The sequence below is a fragment of the Xiphophorus maculatus genome, chromosome 24 (genome assembly GCF_002775205.1).
Source record: "Xiphophorus maculatus strain JP 163 A chromosome 24, X_maculatus-5.0-male, whole genome shotgun sequence".
In the NCBI taxonomy this organism is placed as follows: domain Eukaryota; kingdom Metazoa; phylum Chordata; class Actinopteri; order Cyprinodontiformes; family Poeciliidae; genus Xiphophorus; species Xiphophorus maculatus.
In genome coordinates, this window is record NC_036466.1 from 4,118,345 (window position 1) to 4,135,357 (window position 17,013).

The following is a 17,013-nucleotide window of genomic DNA, read 5'->3' on the forward strand; positions in this document are numbered from 1 at the left end:
TTTCAGAATGTGACGTTTTTTTTTTTACATTTTTTATTCATTGGGCACAAAAACTCACATTTTAATCTGATCTGCATCTGTTTGTATATGTCTCTAATTTGATTTTAATTGAAATGATTATTTAAAGAATCTATGTACTAGTTCAGCATAAGCATCTAATTTACATATAAATCTTTTTAAAGGTATTTCTATTTCGGCTTTGCTGAACTTAATTACATTTTTAGCTGCCACATAAAGTAATATCTGTAATTTCACTAACAATATTCAATTTAATTTAACATTTTGTTTGTTTGATTATTTTTCTTTTGCAGATATGCAAATCAATTTTGGGGTAAACATGTAGTGCATATATTTTAGTCTTGCATGCTCTATTATCTATTGTTTGCTTAACTTAAATGTTGTCAGTCAAAATTTCTATATTTTTTGTATTTGATCACACATAACCTTTAGTTTATTTAATCATTTTGATTTGATTTTATTAAAAAATGTTATCTTTATTCATTTTGGTGCTATGTATTTTATTTTGATTTGCTTAAATTGACTGTACTCTGCTGTATTTTCATAACTTCCTCTGGCTACGCGTCGCCACGGTGATCTGGTTGGTCTCTGCCGTGACGACCTGCAGCATTCACAATGCCCCCCGGCTCTAATTTTGGACCCTGACTTTCTTCTGTCCGCTGTGTGGGACTCGGGGCTCAGATGACAGGCTGTGATCGGGGCGGTGGGGAGTGGGCAGGAGTCTCACTGGAACCGGGGGGGTCTGCCCGTCCAGAACCAACAGCTCTGGCTGGAGAGGCGAGTCCAGAACGAGGCCCGTGTTTTCTGAGCTGCAGCCAGTGAGGAGGTGAAGTTTGTTTCCAGCATGGCTCTTCTGCTGCTGCTGCCGCTGCTGCTGCTGCTTCTGGCAGGTGAGTCTCTAAAGGAGTTTCTTCTCTTATCACTCTGGCCGGCTGAGTTACTGGACGTAGAACACTGGGAGATGCAGGAAAAACAACTCCTCAGAGGTGGAGCTGGAAGACGTTCGGAAAGCACGTCTTTCAACGCAAGTTGGACTTCACGATGAAGAACAAAGCAAGATGGAATGCTGCAACAGTTCGGAAATGGATCTATGTTTCATTGTACATGAGTAGAAATGCAACAATCAGATATTCCATATTTTTCAGGACATTCTGAGAAAGATTTGGTGACTTAACTGGTAGCATGTGAGAGGCTGGAAGCTGTTATAAACGCCAAACATCTTCCCAAATAATTGAGCTTTAGAGGTTCAAACAGGGCAGACCTCACTGTAAACTAGATATCAGTTTCATGAGAAAAACAGGATGTTTGTTTGGGTTTTTACAGAGAAATTCAACAACATTAGACATCAATACATGAGCATTTATTGATAAAAAAACCCAGATTATTTGATTTCTGTTGCATATGTATGGCAAGCCACTTATTTTGATAGCTGGAATATCTTGCAGCTAATGCTTAATGGTACATAGGAAGCACCATCTGGTGATTAAACAGCGAGACACTAGTTGAGAGAAGTTATTAGTTTTGATTCAGGGAATTCCCCCCCGCAAAATTACAGAGGAAAAAGGAACTGACTTGTAGCTGCTGATTCTCAGCTGCTGTCCTTTGGAAAACTCAACTCAAAACTCACAGGGTTGTCCCTGTGAGGCTGCGGCTCCCTCAGAGAGCCCACCGAGTCAGCACAAACACCGGGGCCAAAACAGTTGGGCCTTATCGGGCCGCCGCAGCCCGAGATCCGCCGCCTTTCCAGATCAGAACAAGCCGTCCCCCTCCTCCCTCCACGCCGTCTTTCCATTCAGCCTCGGGTCCGACGGGACGGCCGCCGCCTGCCTCCGCATTAAGAAGCTGTTTGCTCGCATCTCCGAGGTAAACAAATGGGATTGGGACTCTGATTGCAAATTAGAAATCCTTTCTTCGTGAAAGTAGCAGACTAACAGGGAAGAAACGGTCCTGAAGGGAAACGCGGAGCCAGGATGTGACCTTGTTTTTTGCACAAACATATTCCTAATTATGAGGAGGAAAAGGAAAAGGAGCAGATAACCACCGCGGCGCTTTGTGTCTTATTTCTTTCATACTCACAATAATGGTTATTTTCTACCAATCATGGAGCCGTAACATAAAAAAAAAAAAGCACCTTTATGACTGGACCCTCTCTGCAGCTCACGTCGGTCCTTCCGAGTGTGGATGCGACAGCCGGCTCTACCAGAAGGTGATCAACGACCTCTGCTTCAACCGCTTCGAGGAGGAGATGGTCAGACTGGACTCGGGAAGGTGGTGCAGCTGGCCGGAAACAATGGAGTGAGTGAAATCAAAAACACCAGAAAACACTGGAAGGTATTCTAAACGCTCCCTTCAAATGGAAAATGTGTCAACTCAATTCATGAAAAACTCATTTCAAGCCCCAAACTGTCGAATTAATATTCACTTATGTTAAATACAGTCAAATTGTGTTGCCTACACCATCAGACGTAGCTTAGCAAAAGAACAAAACGACTATCTATGGAAATAGATCATGGCAAGAACAGCTCTAATGTTTTCACCAGGAAAAAAAAAAAGTTAAACACAAACACACACTGGCTCGGGAGAACTTTCTATGCGGAAAGAATAAAAAATGAAAAAGTGCACAGAGTCAATGTTGGCAATGTTTTCCATCCAGGAAACACACAAAGATAAATACAGAAGAACTCAGCTGGTAGTACTTTCTATGAGGGGAATAGAGAGTGTGTAAAATTAGTGACAGAAAAGCTTAATCAATAGCTCTGCTCAAGAACAACAAAACAAAGACAAACAGAACAAGGAATACTTTCTATAGTAAACAAAAATAGTCTTCATAGCTTTAGGTCTATCATTTAAAGGCTCTCTTTGCTAAAAACAAATCCTAGAGCTTGGGGCACTTTCTATGGCAAATCAACATAAAAAGGTTACACATATGAGAAATAATTGTTATCGAGAGAGAGAGAAAAGAGACAAAGAAGTAGTGGGCAAGGAGCAGTTTCTATGGTAAATATAAATAAATAAGAGTTTAAATAGTGAATAGGTCAGTCAGTTGCCCAGAAGGACATACACACCTGGACCAGGAGTACTTTCTCCTATATTTGATAGTCTAGCCAGCTGTTAGTTTCACGGTAACATCTCTACAACGCTTTTTTCTGCCTTTCCCGTCTCGGTTTCCGTCTGCTGCTTGTGAGTTTTCCCTTTTTCTCTCGCACAATATCTTTTGCTCAAAAGTCAACCGGAGCCGTTTTTTTCCCCCCGAATCAAGTCTGACATCACACTGGCGGAGTGCGTGTTTGAAAGTGAAACGGTGGCCTTTCCTTCCCAAGCACCAGCGGCTGCCGGAGGATGAGTCAGGCAGGAGGATAAAAAAAAGGCTCTGAAGAAGTTCCTGTCAGAACTATGTGATTTCCCTCCTGGCTCCCTGTCCTCGCCTGGTCCGGCACAAAATAATTGGCTGCTGGCGCGCTCTGTGCTGCGAAAAAAAAATAAAAAAATACACAGGCATTTTCAAGGTTTGCACTGGTGTAATAAAACTGCCGGAAAGAATGCGCGACGACAGCACTGAAGAGAGCAAAATTAAAGGATTTAGGGAATACAAATAGGATTTAGCCAGTGGCTATATCTGGTTTAGCTAATATCTTCTCTTCATGTCCCTGAATGAAAGAAAAGAAAAATAAACTAAATGCTGATGTTAGAATGAAGAGTTGTGTGTGCTACAGGTCAGTGTTAATAAGACCTGACATGCCATGTTTTACTTAATGTGACATATCAGGTACTCTGCTTTTTGATATTTTCTTCCCCACTTTAAAATAAAAACTTGGATTTCACACAAATGTGATGCGTGTTATCTTATGTATGCAAGAGAAAAACTGATTGGCTGAACCTTTTTGTTAAGAGATATATTAAAAATGCAGTAGTAATAAAATATTCACAGAATGGATAAGTAAAAACATGTTTCTGTTTCCCCAGTTTTAATAGTTTTTTTAAGTGGGGTTCTCTAGATTAGTTTTCAGTAGGTAGCGCCTCACCTGAGGTATGGAGTCTTCAAACTGGGTACAATTCTCACTGAAGACTTAAACTAAACACAATTTGTTAAGCAAGTGCTAGTTACAATGTCTGACACCATGTTAGATTTAACATCATGGAGCACAAACCATGTACTTAGAACCCAGCAATGCAGAAAATGGAAATGGATATGAATGTTTTTTGCAAATATGAAAACTCTGTAATGTAAATTTTCATTATCTATTTTTGATAGACTTCCTGTACAAGCTAGTGTTACACATGGAATGAGGGCAACTTTAATTCCGGCACCCCAAGTGTTTATTTTTGTCTGTAACACAAAACAAAGCTTTAGGTCAGTCATTTCTGGCTGACCTTCAAAGCGCTAACTTCCTGCTACAGCTTTAAAATGCCCACAGTAGGAATAACAATAAAAGGAATAAAGGCAGAAATTAGGAAATATATTGTCTTTCTAAACAAAAATGCTGCTTTAGAGCACAACTTCAGAGAGAAAAGACAGCAATGTACTTTAACAATCAAAAACAGAGAGTGACGTCCCTGTCATACAAAGGACTCAGTGAAAAGAAGCAACTTAGCTTCCAAGGCTAACCAAACTTAGCTAACAAACGGAAGTGGTAAAGTCACTTTGTGAAAATTTTACAAAATAAGACACGGCACAGTCAAACGTCACTAAACCTGTAATACACAGTCTGTGTGTTTAACCTCACCTGTAATACAAAAGAGAGCTTTAGAAACGGACACATTTCTGACTGGGCTTCTAAACTTTAAACTCCGGCCCGGTTCCGGTCCCAGTGCTCAGTGCGCGCCCTACGCCCCCTCTGTGAAGGGTGGATTCAGGCGAAGTGCACACAAAGGGCCGAGTGCGGAGTGTTAGAAGCAGCAAAAATGTGAGAATTGGGAGAGTGCGCCCCCTAGTGTTGTAACTTCGACATCCAAAATGGCGGGACTGGTGACTGTTTAGGCATTTGTGCTGCTAAAAAGTACAACTAGAACAAAACAAATTATTTTAAATGTACAGTAAAGGTATTTTTTTCTTTCCTAAGTCATTGTTGGAGATATTTGCTGGAGATATGTGTTTTGTTATGACTTACTGAATAAAGAAACTTCTATGTAATCACACATGTTCAGTAGAGTGAAACAAAATTTTTTTTTCAATACTTTACTTTTGAAAACTGATTTTATTCTCTCTTTTTTTGCGACAGAGCTTGCTCTGTGAACTTTGCCATATTTCCAAGACGGCAAAAAAAAAATAAAAATTAAAATGTATTAATGTTTCATTTAAAAATCCTAATTAGAGACGGGATTTTTTTACCCACCATCTCTTTTATGCAGCTAAAAGTTAGTTTGGTGTAAAGTGGAGCTAATGTGCCAACAAAGATAAAGTTAAGGACAAACATGCGGCATATGTAAAACAAAATGCCTGATGCTACATTTGAAAAATAAAAAGACTAATGTAACTAAAATGTTCTTTTTAAAAGAAACTATGAATGTTGTGACTTTATAGAGCAGGAACTCTGATGAATCGGTTTTCTTCTCCTCTAGTCTGAGAGGAGAACATTTTTTAAAAGTCATGATGATATCTCTAAAGAAAATAATAATCAAATAGGTTTGTATTCCACTCCCACAAAAAAATGAAGATGTTAATTTCATAATGATATATGAAGTTTTCCCTGTAATGAATTTCTGCAAAAGAAATTCAAAATAAATATCAATTTCTGTGCGCATTTCAAGGACACAAGTGTGGAATGAGGGTGGGAGTGCAACAGGGCCTCACTACCGCTGCCGTAAAATGCCGAGGAGCGTCAGTAAGTCACGCCCACAGCTAAATCTTCTTAATTATACAGTGTACTAAATATAATTTGGATGCTTCTCGAGCCGAAGTGGAGATACTGGGAAACCTGTCATTTCTGTCGAATGATTGTCACCCATCTAGCTTTGTTTGTTATAGTCCACTTGCAAAAAAAAGCCCAATTTGAACGTAAACCACACCAAACAAAAATAAATAGATAAAGTCGGCTTTTGGTCTGGACCAAATAAACCGACCAGTGGGCTTTCCTGGTGTGAATAAAACTCAAGTAGCTATGTTTAGAAGATCTATGATTTGAAAATAACAGGAAATATTGAGGAAAAACAATAAAATCCAAAGGGCTCTGCATAGATAGGTGGGATCCCAACCAACATGGGTTCTTTGTACTCAGCTGGTTCAGCTGAGTCCATAGATAGGCAACATGACCACATTCCTAGAGCTGAGTGCTTCATTATGGTGAGACCAATGATGTTCTGGCCACTAATTTGGCCCAACCCTCTGCTTATCTGACTCCATCTTTTCATATTGATGGTGTAGTGGTGGAGCTGGGGAAGGCAGAGGGATTGAAAACCCCATGGTCAAAGGTTGAACCTTTAGGTTTTGTTATGACAAACCTAAAGAAGTCCTGTTGCAGTCAACAAACTGCAACAGGACACTAGAACTTGCAGGAGATTTCCAGTGTGGGCCCGGCACTTCTGAGAAAATGTCAAGGGATGACCGTGGGTAAACATTTGACCTTATCTGTACACCGAAGTCATTGACCACAATCCGATGCAGGTTGGATGCTTTGGAGTATCAACCTAACTTTAACCACTGACATGTTAAACAAGGTCATGGAAGTGTTTAAAACAACTTCCACCAGAGAGGATCTGGAAAGACACACATTTAGAAAAACATCTTCCAGAACAGAGGGGCTATGAATGTCCTGCCTCAAAACAGGACTTTCATACTGTCAATTCTCATTGAATTAAATCCTTTTAATCGTTCCGTGCTACTTAATCTTGTTCTTGATAAGTCCTCTGCTTACTCATCCAGAATTGTGATTATGTAATGAAATCATATGTTAGCTTCTGTTTCTGCCACAGATTGAGAGTTTGCTTTTCCTCATTTCTACCCCCTCTATCGTCCTCAGACGCAGTCACACTTCACCCAGAGAAGAATCTCTCTCTGGAATGTCGCAGTGCTCCAATGAGCGTACTCCTCAGTTGGAATGCATCTCCATTTCTTTTGCCCTCCACCAACTAAGCAGTTATATATAGCTCTGTTAAGCTCACTGGTAATTCTAGAAACTCTTCAGCTCTTTTTTTCGCCCCCCCCCCCCACTACCATCAGGAATCCCCTACTGCTCTTTCATACTGAGAGAAGGTTCAAAGACATCAGGAGAGAATATTTCAGTCCAAAGACTGCAAATGTAAAATTCAGACTCATTATCATTTTAGATTTTAACTTGAGAGACTTGAACATCCCTCAGACGTTTGAAAGTTGGGTTAATTTAAGTGTTTCATCTAAAGTCTTTAAGCAAATAATCACTGGTGTGTGTGTGTGTGTGTGTGTCATGGTTTTTGCAGGATCTATGGGGGACTGACTAACTGCACCTGCCAGGTGGCCTTGAGGATGGACTGCTTCTGGCCCAACCGGCTGGTGGACAACTTCTTCATGAAGATTCATAATACGTACTTCCACCACTGTGCCCTGACCGGCCGGCTCCTCCATGAGCCATCAATCGGTATCCTGGCGCCCTTCATCGGCGTGTCAGTGCTGATCGCCCTGCTCATGACCGCAGTCGTGGTTTGGAGAAGCAAACGCACAGAAGGGATGCTGTAGAGGTGGTGAAGGAGCTTGAGTTGGTCTCAGGACTTGGAGATGGACTCATAGCATCATGAGCCACAGTGAGGGAACTTCATGTACTTTGAGAAGCTGATGTATATCTTAGAAAATACCTTAGAAGACGATAAACTGTAGTGAAGACAAACAAAATAGTGTCGCCTCTACAAAAGCGTACAAGTGTTGAGTTTAAACTACGTCTGCATCAACAACTGAGAGGAAATGAGGTGCAGGACTCTTGAAAATGTAAAGAAATGCAACAGCACCACAAATTAAGCTTTGAAGGAAACGTTTGGGCTATATTTATTTGTATTATTCTGAAAGCTCTTTTGTACGATTTTGCGATTGACAGTCATGGCTACAAGGCAAATGTTGGGATCAGCCTCTGATCTGCGGCTGTTTTTAAAGAAGTGACGAAAGATTCTCCTTGTGGAGATTTCGGAAAACCGTCCAAAGTATTTATGCAAAGATCTGCGAGTAAATTCGACTTTTCGTCGCAGCCAAAAGTTTATGAAAATCCACAAAAAAAATTTTATTATGGTCAATAATTCTTCTCAGCCGACAATGACTGCTGCTTGTTTAAAAGGTGTTAAAACAAGAAGAAGGTGATTTAAGGCACATCTGCTCCTCAGTTATAGGCATTGGTTGCCTGATTAGAGTAAGAGTGACTTCAACATCACTCTTTCACAAGTGACAATGGTGAACTGATATTAGCTGTCAGTTCTGATCTAAAAACAAAGTCAGGGTTAGTGTGTATGCATAGATCTATCAATATATCAATAAAAAACCCCACAACAAAGCAGTACAATATGCAGAAAAATATAAAGAAATAACTGTGTATATATACAGAAAAACTTAAGACCTGTTCCAAGGAGACATGTGCCTTGGTATTCACTCTAATTTTCATATTTTGTGTTTAAAATATACATTGTGATTGTCCAGCGTCTGAGTGTGTAGCATTCACCAATGAAAGATTAACAGGAGGAAAGTGTTTCTCTGTTCCTGTTTAATAATCATAAGAACAAGAAAACTGACAGCAAGCAGAGAGGCTCAAAATTCCACGAGTGAAAGTGATATGAATGTGTATATATGAAAACCAGTTTGTTTATGTGCAACAAAATAAATTGAAAAGGAACACAATAATAATAATAATAATAATAAACTTCCTGTCACCAGTGAAATATGAGATTAAGTTGCTGTATGCTAGTCTTGTTAAAGATTTAGCTGCTTTTCTTTTTTATGTCTGAATGCGAGTTTGGTTATTACGTCTGTAACTAAAAACTTTTTTGTTTCAGCTATCCTTAAGTATTATTTTTTGTTAGTAGTGCTATAAAATTTTAGGAAAATGATGTTTATTTCCCGAATTCATATCTTGCTACACTTTTTTCCGATATCATGAACTGAAAATAAAAGTACTTGATCCAACTGTTAGATTTTTATTTAAAAAAAAAAAAAACTTTTGACATGTTCACACAGAGCACCAGTACTGCTAAATATTTATTACCCATTAAAAGTGTGGAGCAAAAGCCATGAATCGGCATCCTCAGACCCTCCAAGTGGGCTTCCAGGTTTGGGTTTGCGCGTCGCGTGGCGTTCCAAAGCGCAGAAAGTTTCATTCAGATGAAGGTTTGCACGCCAGCATGCCGAAATAGTTCACGATCACCACCACTTCAGTGTCAGGACAGGACGCATTCATGGCGGTCAGTAACCTGAAAAAAAAGAAAAAAAAAGGCTTACATCTTAATTTCAACCTGACTATTCAATGGGCGAATTAAAAAAATGTAAAAAATAAAGTTGACTCTTTTATTTTTTTGAAGAAACCAGAACTTTACTTAAATGTTAATGCGGCGTCAGTAATTAAACACAATGTCAAAGATTTTTCTTTCCCTCCATGCATGTAAAAGTCATGCCTCAGCACTTCTACATACACTGCGCTTGCTTAGCTGTTCGCCCCCCACCACCGTCACTGGCAGGAGGAATTAATGACGGTTGTGTTATCGAAGCAGCGGAAACCTTTGACAGTTGAGCTTAGTCAAGCAATGCTTGGATTTTCTGATTAAAAGCCAGGACTGCGACAGTATTCACAGACACATCTCAGCAGTTTTTGATAATGATGAATGAAGCCAAGGCAGAGAGTATGAGAAGGGAGGTGGAAGGCGTTAGCGGTGATATCTCACTTGGTCAGGATCCTGTTGGAGAGATGATCAGCTTCAGAAGGGTCCTTCTGCTTCAGCTGCTGGTAGCTGGAGAAGGTCTCCACCATGCCTATGTACCCACTCACTGGAAGGGTCCTTCTCACTGGATGGCACTCAGTCCTACAGAGACATTCAGGAGTGTTGGTCTCTAAATACAGTAGGCCGACAACAAGCATGTCAGGAAGGACTCACCATTCTTTGTCAGGGTAAGAGCAGGAGTTAAACATGTCAGAGTAAATCTTCCTGGAGCTTGGTCCTAAATAAGAACTTCGGTAGGGAAGCAGGGCAGCGTAGAACTGGTGACGGAGGTCGAGACATCTCTTAGGACTAGCTGGAAGTTTTCATTTATACATGTTTCAACACGAAAGCCCGGCATGTCTTTAACTAGTTTTGCCTACATTTGGGCCAGTAATTAATTTCTGTCAGACAAAGTGGAGTATCTAGATTTACTTGAGTCAGCCATCGACGGCGTCTTGATGGAGGATGAGATGTAACATCACTGTAGGCTTTAATCCTAACTACTTCACACTTTTGGCTGTTTGAATTTAAGACCAAGTAAAATATCTGTGTTTAAATTGTGTCTACCAAACAACAACCTCGAGGTCCTCCATTGCTGAGTGGGGTTACGGCCTGTTCCAACATTCCCAAAATAATGAGGAACACAATGCCAAAGGAGATCCTCTCAACTTGGCAAGAATCAAACCAGGTGTTACCCGGCTAGAGTGAGACTTGACAATGGAAAAGGGGCTTCAGTCCTCTTTCCTAAATGCAACGATGGCGAACTTCTAAGATCTGGACTGTACCTCTCGGCAGATGTCGTTCAGGACGTTTGAGACTTCTCTGTATTCCAGGATCATGTCCATGGTGTAGCTCAGGAGAGCAAGGCAGCCTCCAGGTCTGAGCACCCTGTCAACCTCCTGGAGGAACCGCGGCCGGTCAAACCAGTGGGCCGCCGTCATGGCCGTCACAAGGTCCACCTCCCCTGACGCAAAGGGCATCTCCTCTGCAGGGCAACGTCTGTGGTCAGATAATACGAGAGTCGAGGAACAAAGTTTCCAGAAATCTGTAAAGAATGCTAAAGAGCATTGTTCTAGTTATTTAGCAGAAGCTGAGGAATCAAAGTATGTGCTAACTTTGTAGAAGGAAGCTGAATGTTCAATTTGTCACATGATAAAGTTAAATGCTGGAGTTCTGTTCTAAATCAGTCAAAAGAGAATTGATACTGATCTGTGCTGACCATACTAATGCTAAACTGTAGCTAAATATTACATCCAGCTACAGAAAACCAGCTTGTTTTAGCTCTTAACAGTACGCAGTTCTATTTTTAAGTTGTTATTGATTCATTTGGAGGATTATTTATGACCAAGTTATCTTGTTTATGCTCCAACATTTAAGTTTGTTTGTTTACATATGAGAAAGCAAAGGGGATATTTTTCTACTCCAAAGATTGGACGATTCCTCCTGGGTGCTTAAGTTGGTTCTTAAATTTTTTCCCATTTTGAATTCATCTAAACAAATTAGAATGTTGTTTTTTTCTTGCTCACCTGTATGAAATGTTTGGTGGGTTGCTTTTGGCTAGCGCTCTTTCTATCATAGCCTGGCTGATGTCCGTTCCAACCACCCTGGTGAAGTAAGGAGCAAGAAGGACCGTCCCTTTCCCCGGACCACAGCCCACATCCACAGCCAGTTTGTACTGCTGCGGTGTCTGAACGGAATAAAGATGAAGATCCTCTAACTTTTTACTGGGCATCATTTTAAGCAGTACTAAAAATGATGCCGTTTTACTGCAAAAGCTCAGATAAAATATCTAATTGCTTTGGAGTGATGATCTTAGCTAGGCCACTCAACCAGAGCCAACATTAAAAAAACAATATGATTATCCACATTTTCTGATGCGTTTTTGTGGTCACAGCCAGTTAAGACTCAAGAAAACACCTAAAAGGAACATGTTTGACAACATGAGGCAGTTTAACAAGATCAAAAAGACACGCATATCCATCCTCCAACAAACATCGTCATGATCCCAAAGACTCTTGTGGAAATATTGTCTTAATTGGTGAGACGAACGTTGAAGAGCTTTGGAAAGTCAGAATGTGGTTTTGCCAGACGACAGTGACCCAACGAACACCTATGAGCATAAGGTCACCTCTAAAATCACCTACAAAAAAAATGTTATGAACGCTGTGGTGGCCTAGTCAAAGTCTGGCCTTGGGATGATGTTGGATTTACAAGAACAGGACGCTCATTCTTGACAGCCATTAAATGCGAAATTAAAACAATTCTGCAAAGAAAAGTGGGCCAAAATTCCTCTACAGTAAAACACTGATCGGCAGTGATTAGTGGGCGATTTCTGTCACTTCATGAGTCAACTCATTTAAAAAGTGCTTCTTGTATTTACTCCAGTTACTTTTTTACTGATAATAAAACATATCTGATGATTGGAAACATTTCATTGACCGAAAAATAAGCTTACAGAGGCATACAGTTTTCCCTAGAACACCCCGAGATTTGGCTAGTACACTACTCCCATGCATCAACAGTCTCAAAGAAAATACGAGCATTGGGGTATGAAGGTGAACTAAACAGTTTATGGTTCCATTCTTAGACGCTCTATGGCGGTGGTATAAAATGTAACATAGGCCTACCTTCTGCTCCACGTAGCTCATTATTTTGCTGATCATTTCGTGGGGCGTCACTCTGTACTGCAGGTAAGAGACTGCATGGTCTTTCCCCTCAAAGAGCCGCACAGCCATCTTTTAAAGGAGCAATAAAAACCAGAGCAGAGAGAAGAAAAAAAAGAAACATGAGAAAACCCGCTTCTCCAGCTTGAAGAACAAATCGAATGTCCAGTTCCTGAACTCAAGAGAAAAGGAGTGATCATAAAACAAACCGGCAAGAAAGCAGAGCTTCACGAGAAAGTTGGAACGTCTCCACAACGTCAATCGGAGAACTATGACTCGGCAGTAAAAGCGTGCCTGTATTCAACCAGCGAGTTACAGATTAACGGACTGATTTCATAATTGTATATGACTGATTAACTACAGTACGCCAGCAATTTAAAGGTCAAAGCATTTGAAGTGGAAGTGTTTTCTAACAAATGAAGAGGCCCGTTTCCCTCTGGAGTGAGAAATGAATAAAAATCAACAGACTACCAAAAAGTGACAGTTGGAGTCTCTCTGCTGCCCTACCTCCTTAAATCCATGTCCAGAGTTCTTCTTATTTCATCCTTTATTATAGTCTATCAATCAATCAATCAATCAAATGAATTTGACCTATCAGATCTCATCACAGATGTAGGATAAGCCCATGAGGGAACTCACAATTCCGTTTTTCCAAGCAAACCTCTTCAGCTCAGTTGAGGCCATAAGGGCCCTGCTTTGTTTTTATTTTGTCTGTCACAAATTGCGTTCTTAAAACGTTACTGCAAATCAAAAAAAGTTGAAATTAGATTATACTGTATTCATGATTATTTAAACTCTACATCCAAAAGACAATCAATACATAATATATGTACTCACAACACAAGGGAATGGCATGATTTATTTGGTGCTCTGCCCCTTAAATGCACCAGTAAGGTGCCTAAGTTTGTACACCAACAGGAGCAAGACGTGGCTCCACAATTTAAAAATGTACATTGTTTCTAGTTTGAGAGAGATTTAAGATAAAATGAGGCCACACTGATTAATACCCAAGAAAATAATCAAAAGAAAAGGAACTAAAATAGAACGAGCAAAACTAGAAAGAAACCCACAAAGCTAGAGAAACAGAGCAGCAGGGTCTCCATTGAGCTGCAACAGCTTCACTATCCAAAAAGAAATGGAAATCAATATGGTGGTTTAGCCAAGTGGTTGAGTACAGAGGAAGGAGCAGCTTTCACCAAGCAGACCTTCTGAAGTACTCCACCCAAACCAGGGCAGTGTTGTATAAAGTACTGAAATCTCAGAGTCAAGTAAAAGTATAAGTACCTCTCCAAAATATGACTTTGGTAAAAGTCGAAGTCACTGACTGAAATGTTACTTGAGTTAAAGTCTTAAAGTATCTGAAACTTCTTGTAATTAAGTATGGAAATTACTGTAAAAATGGATGTACTCAAGTAATGTAATGAAAAGTACAAGTAAAAAGTAAAACAAGGCAAATGCAGTTTGAATGATATTTTTTATATTTTGGTAAACTTGTCAAATACACTTAAAATAATGTACCCAACCAAGTGCAGGCAAAATTAAACCTGCTAATAGATATACCTGCAGGCATCATTTAGTTAAGAAAATTAGGTGCTTTACCTATAGCACAAGGTTAACTTAACCTGCTTTACAACTGAACCAGCTTCTTAGTAAACCCTCCAGGACAGAAAATACAAAGTTTTTGTAAGCCTCAAGTTTTCCCTTCAAGTAAGGTCAGTGCTGAAAATGAGAAAAATAAATAGTACAGAAAATGCGGCCAACATGAAGAAAAAGAGCTGTTACGATTACTCTACTTCACAAATCAGTGAATCAGCCAATGCTACAGTCAGTAAGTGGTGCACACAACTGGTCATTATGCAAAAGAAAAAAAGAATTGGGAGGGAAATGCAGCTTATTGTCATCTCTGTAAACCTGGTTTTGAACTTGCATGCCTTTCCTATATTCGTTAAATTTAGTCTAAATTGCTATCGCTATGGCTTCTGTCCCCCCTTGAACAGAGGAGTCTAGGTAGCCTGCTACAGTCAACATTAGGCCTAAGCTAAATACACCACGTATGGAACTGAAACAATGCCAAACAAAGTTCATTTATGGTCAAGATTTCACAATACAGTAGTGCCTAGTGACCAAGCTATAGTTACTGAAACAGGAGGATTATAACCATTTCATAAGACGTTACCTCGATGGTAGGGTGACCAGATGTCCTCTTTATCCCGGACATGTCCTACTTTTCAGACCTAAAAATCGTCCGGGATTTTGGTCAACTGCCTCAAAACACATTACATAGCTTACAGTGCATTGTGATTACATTGCCACTCCGTTCCACTACTCCATTCCAGGTTTCTTTATATGGCAAATTAATCACGCCCTTCTCCCCAAATCCAATCACGTTGCATTATGTGTGCGAGTGTGTGTAGGAAAAGTAAAGATAACACCCCCCCTATCCTCCCCTTCTCATCAAAACCTAAATTGAGGTATTCAGCTGGATAATGTTCAGGTTGGCACCTTAACACTTGCTTGTCAACCTCTCTGGATGTCCACTCAAGGCATCACAACACCAAATTATTATTTTCTTTGCAGTTGTGAAACGTTTAAAACGTCCCATATTATTTCATTCCTCATAAATCATTTGCTTACTTAAACAAGCCACTCTAAAGAGAAAACTGTTCTCTGAATTTAGAAAACTACATCAAAATCTTGCCTTATGCGATGATCATGACTTCTCTACTGTCAGACAGACCACAAAACAATCCTCACTCCCTCCTTGCATGAACTTCCTCTCACCTACTTTTCTTCCCAGCTTTTAGATAATTCATTATTTTTCATTTTGTTTACTAAATCATTTATTTATTTATCTATACTCTGTATCTTCAAAATCTTCTTGTTATTTTCTTTCTGTATTTGGTTGCTTAAGAGGAAAGGAGATGGGGCTTTTTCTGTTGTTGCTCCTCTTCTATGGAACAATCTACTTTTTCAAATTAGATCTGCCCACAGCCTGGATCGTTTTAAATCGCTTCTTAAAACTCATTTTTATTCCTTGGCATTTAATTGAACTAGTGTTTTGATACTCTGTTTTTATTCATTCGTGTTATTGTCATTCTTGTGCAGCACTTTGGTGCAGTTTTATGCCTGTTTTTAAAGTGCTATATAAATAAATTTGACATTGCTTTTTTCTTATAACTCCTACCTGAGCTCCTCCCTGCTCTGCTGCCTGATCTGCTTCACTCTTCTTGCTCTCCTGTTTTATCCTAACTTTTCTGATTGACTTCTTCTCTCTTTTAGCTCCTCCATCCACTTTTCTAACTCGCCCATTCCTTCACTACTCATATTTTTTTGATTTGATTTTTGTTTTCTGTCGTACTTCATCCTATAACTCAGTCAGTTTTTTTGAGTGTTTAATTGGCCCTGAAAGTTATATTTTTCTATCAATTTATTTAAATTCTTTACTGAGTTAGGGTTTTGTCTTTCCATAAACTTCCAGTCCTTACACTGGAGTTTATCTTTCGGTGTTAATTTGCTATTCCCTTTTCCCATTTTAAGCAAATTAGTCAATTTCGTTCCAGTCTTAAAAACACATAGGGTGGACTCTAAAAGACTGGATAAATTCTTAGCAGGATGGTGATCAATCCCCTGTTGTGGTAATTCCCTCTTCAACCTTTTCAGGTGGGAAATTCTTGCCTACATGCATCCACCAGAGGTTCCCCGTTTGCACTCCTGCCGTTTGGTATGAGGACAAATACCTAGTGGTATTTAAATTCCTCCAAGTACTCTCACACTCACACACACACTTGGTATTACGGGGTTTTCAGTTTACGCGGACTCCGCCGTCCTTCTGTTACGGATTTCTCAGTCCTTCTGTTACCTATCAGTGCCTAGGATTCATGGGGTTTTACACCCCAAAGACCCTCAATCGTTCGCTCACTTTTTAATTTAAACGCTACTCACTTGTCCCCCCTTCACGGACGTCCCGTCAGCAGCTGGTTTCCAGCAGGCGGGTCGGAGACACAGTCCTGGAAAAGATGTGAGACTCCTAGGAGCCTGCGGTGGCCACGGTCTTCTGATGTCCGTCTCTCCCGCTGGAAACCGCAGGCGTATCGGACTCCGGCTTCGAAGGAGCAATTTATCCATCCATCCATCTTCTTCCGCTTATCCAGGGTCGGGTCGGGGGGGTAGCAGCTTCAGAAGGGAGGCCCAGACTTCCCTCTCCCCGGCCACTTCTTCCAGCTCCTCCGGGGGAATCCCGAGGCGTTCCCAGGCCAGCTGAGAGACATAGTCCCTCCAGCGTGTCCTGGGTCTTCCCCGGGGCCTCCTCCCGGTGGGACGTGCCGGGAGCACCTCACCAGGGAGGCGTCCAGGAGGCATCCTGACCAGATGCCCGAGCCTCAACTGGCTCCTCTGGATGTGAAGGAGCAGCGGCTCTACTCTGAGTCCCTCCCGGATGACTGAGCTTCTCACCCTGTCTCTAAGGGAGAGC

At 40.5% G+C, this 17,013-nt stretch overlaps 2 protein-coding genes across 2 annotated transcripts; one reads left to right on the top strand and one right to left on the bottom strand.

Moving 5' to 3' along the window:
* The first annotated feature begins 717 nt into the window (after window positions 1-717).
* LOC102230118 (receptor activity-modifying protein 1-like) lies at window positions 718-9,092 on the top strand. Its single transcript, XM_014470076.2, has 3 exons — window positions 718-908; window positions 2,175-2,313; window positions 7,411-9,092. Exons 1-3 carry the CDS (start codon window positions 863-865, stop codon window positions 7,664-7,666), a joined length of 441 nt encoding a protein of 146 aa, XP_014325562.1. The 5' UTR covers window positions 718-862; the 3' UTR covers window positions 7,667-9,092.
* LOC102229857 (putative methyltransferase DDB_G0268948) lies at window positions 8,433-12,861 on the bottom strand. The gene is made up of 7 exons (XM_005802569.2): window positions 12,752-12,861; window positions 12,507-12,614; window positions 11,406-11,566; window positions 10,665-10,878; window positions 10,054-10,157; window positions 9,844-9,981; window positions 8,433-9,375 (listed from the first exon to the last, which is right to left on the bottom strand). Exons 2-7 carry the CDS (start codon window positions 12,612-12,614, stop codon window positions 9,279-9,281), a joined length of 822 nt encoding a protein of 273 aa, XP_005802626.1. The 5' UTR covers window positions 12,752-12,861; the 3' UTR covers window positions 8,433-9,278.
* Window positions 12,862-17,013: the final 4,152 nt, after the last annotated feature.

Excerpts from the sequence above, each read along its gene's own strand:
- LOC102230118 (XM_014470076.2), top strand. The coding sequence starts at position 863 with ATGGCTCTTCTGCTGCTGCTGCCGCTGCTGCTGCTGCTTCTGGCAG. Across the intron at positions 909-2,174 it reads GCTGCTGCTGCTTCTGGCAG|CTCACGTCGGTCCTTCCGAG; the intron begins GTGAGTCTCTAA and ends CCCTCTCTGCAG. Across the intron at positions 2,314-7,410 it reads AGCTGGCCGGAAACAATGGA|GATCTATGGGGGACTGACTA; the intron begins GTGAGTGAAATC and ends TGGTTTTTGCAG.
- LOC102229857 (XM_005802569.2), bottom strand. The coding sequence starts at position 12,614 with ATGGCTGTGCGGCTCTTTGAGGGGAAAGACCATGCAGTCTCTTACCTG. Across the intron at positions 10,879-11,405 it reads CCACCAAACATTTCATACAG|ACGTTGCCCTGCAGAGGAGA; the intron begins GTGAGCAAGAAA and ends ATCTGACCACAG. Across the intron at positions 9,376-9,843 it reads TCCAACAGGATCCTGACCAA|GTTACTGACCGCCATGAATG; the intron begins GTGAGATATCAC and ends CTTTTTTTTCAG.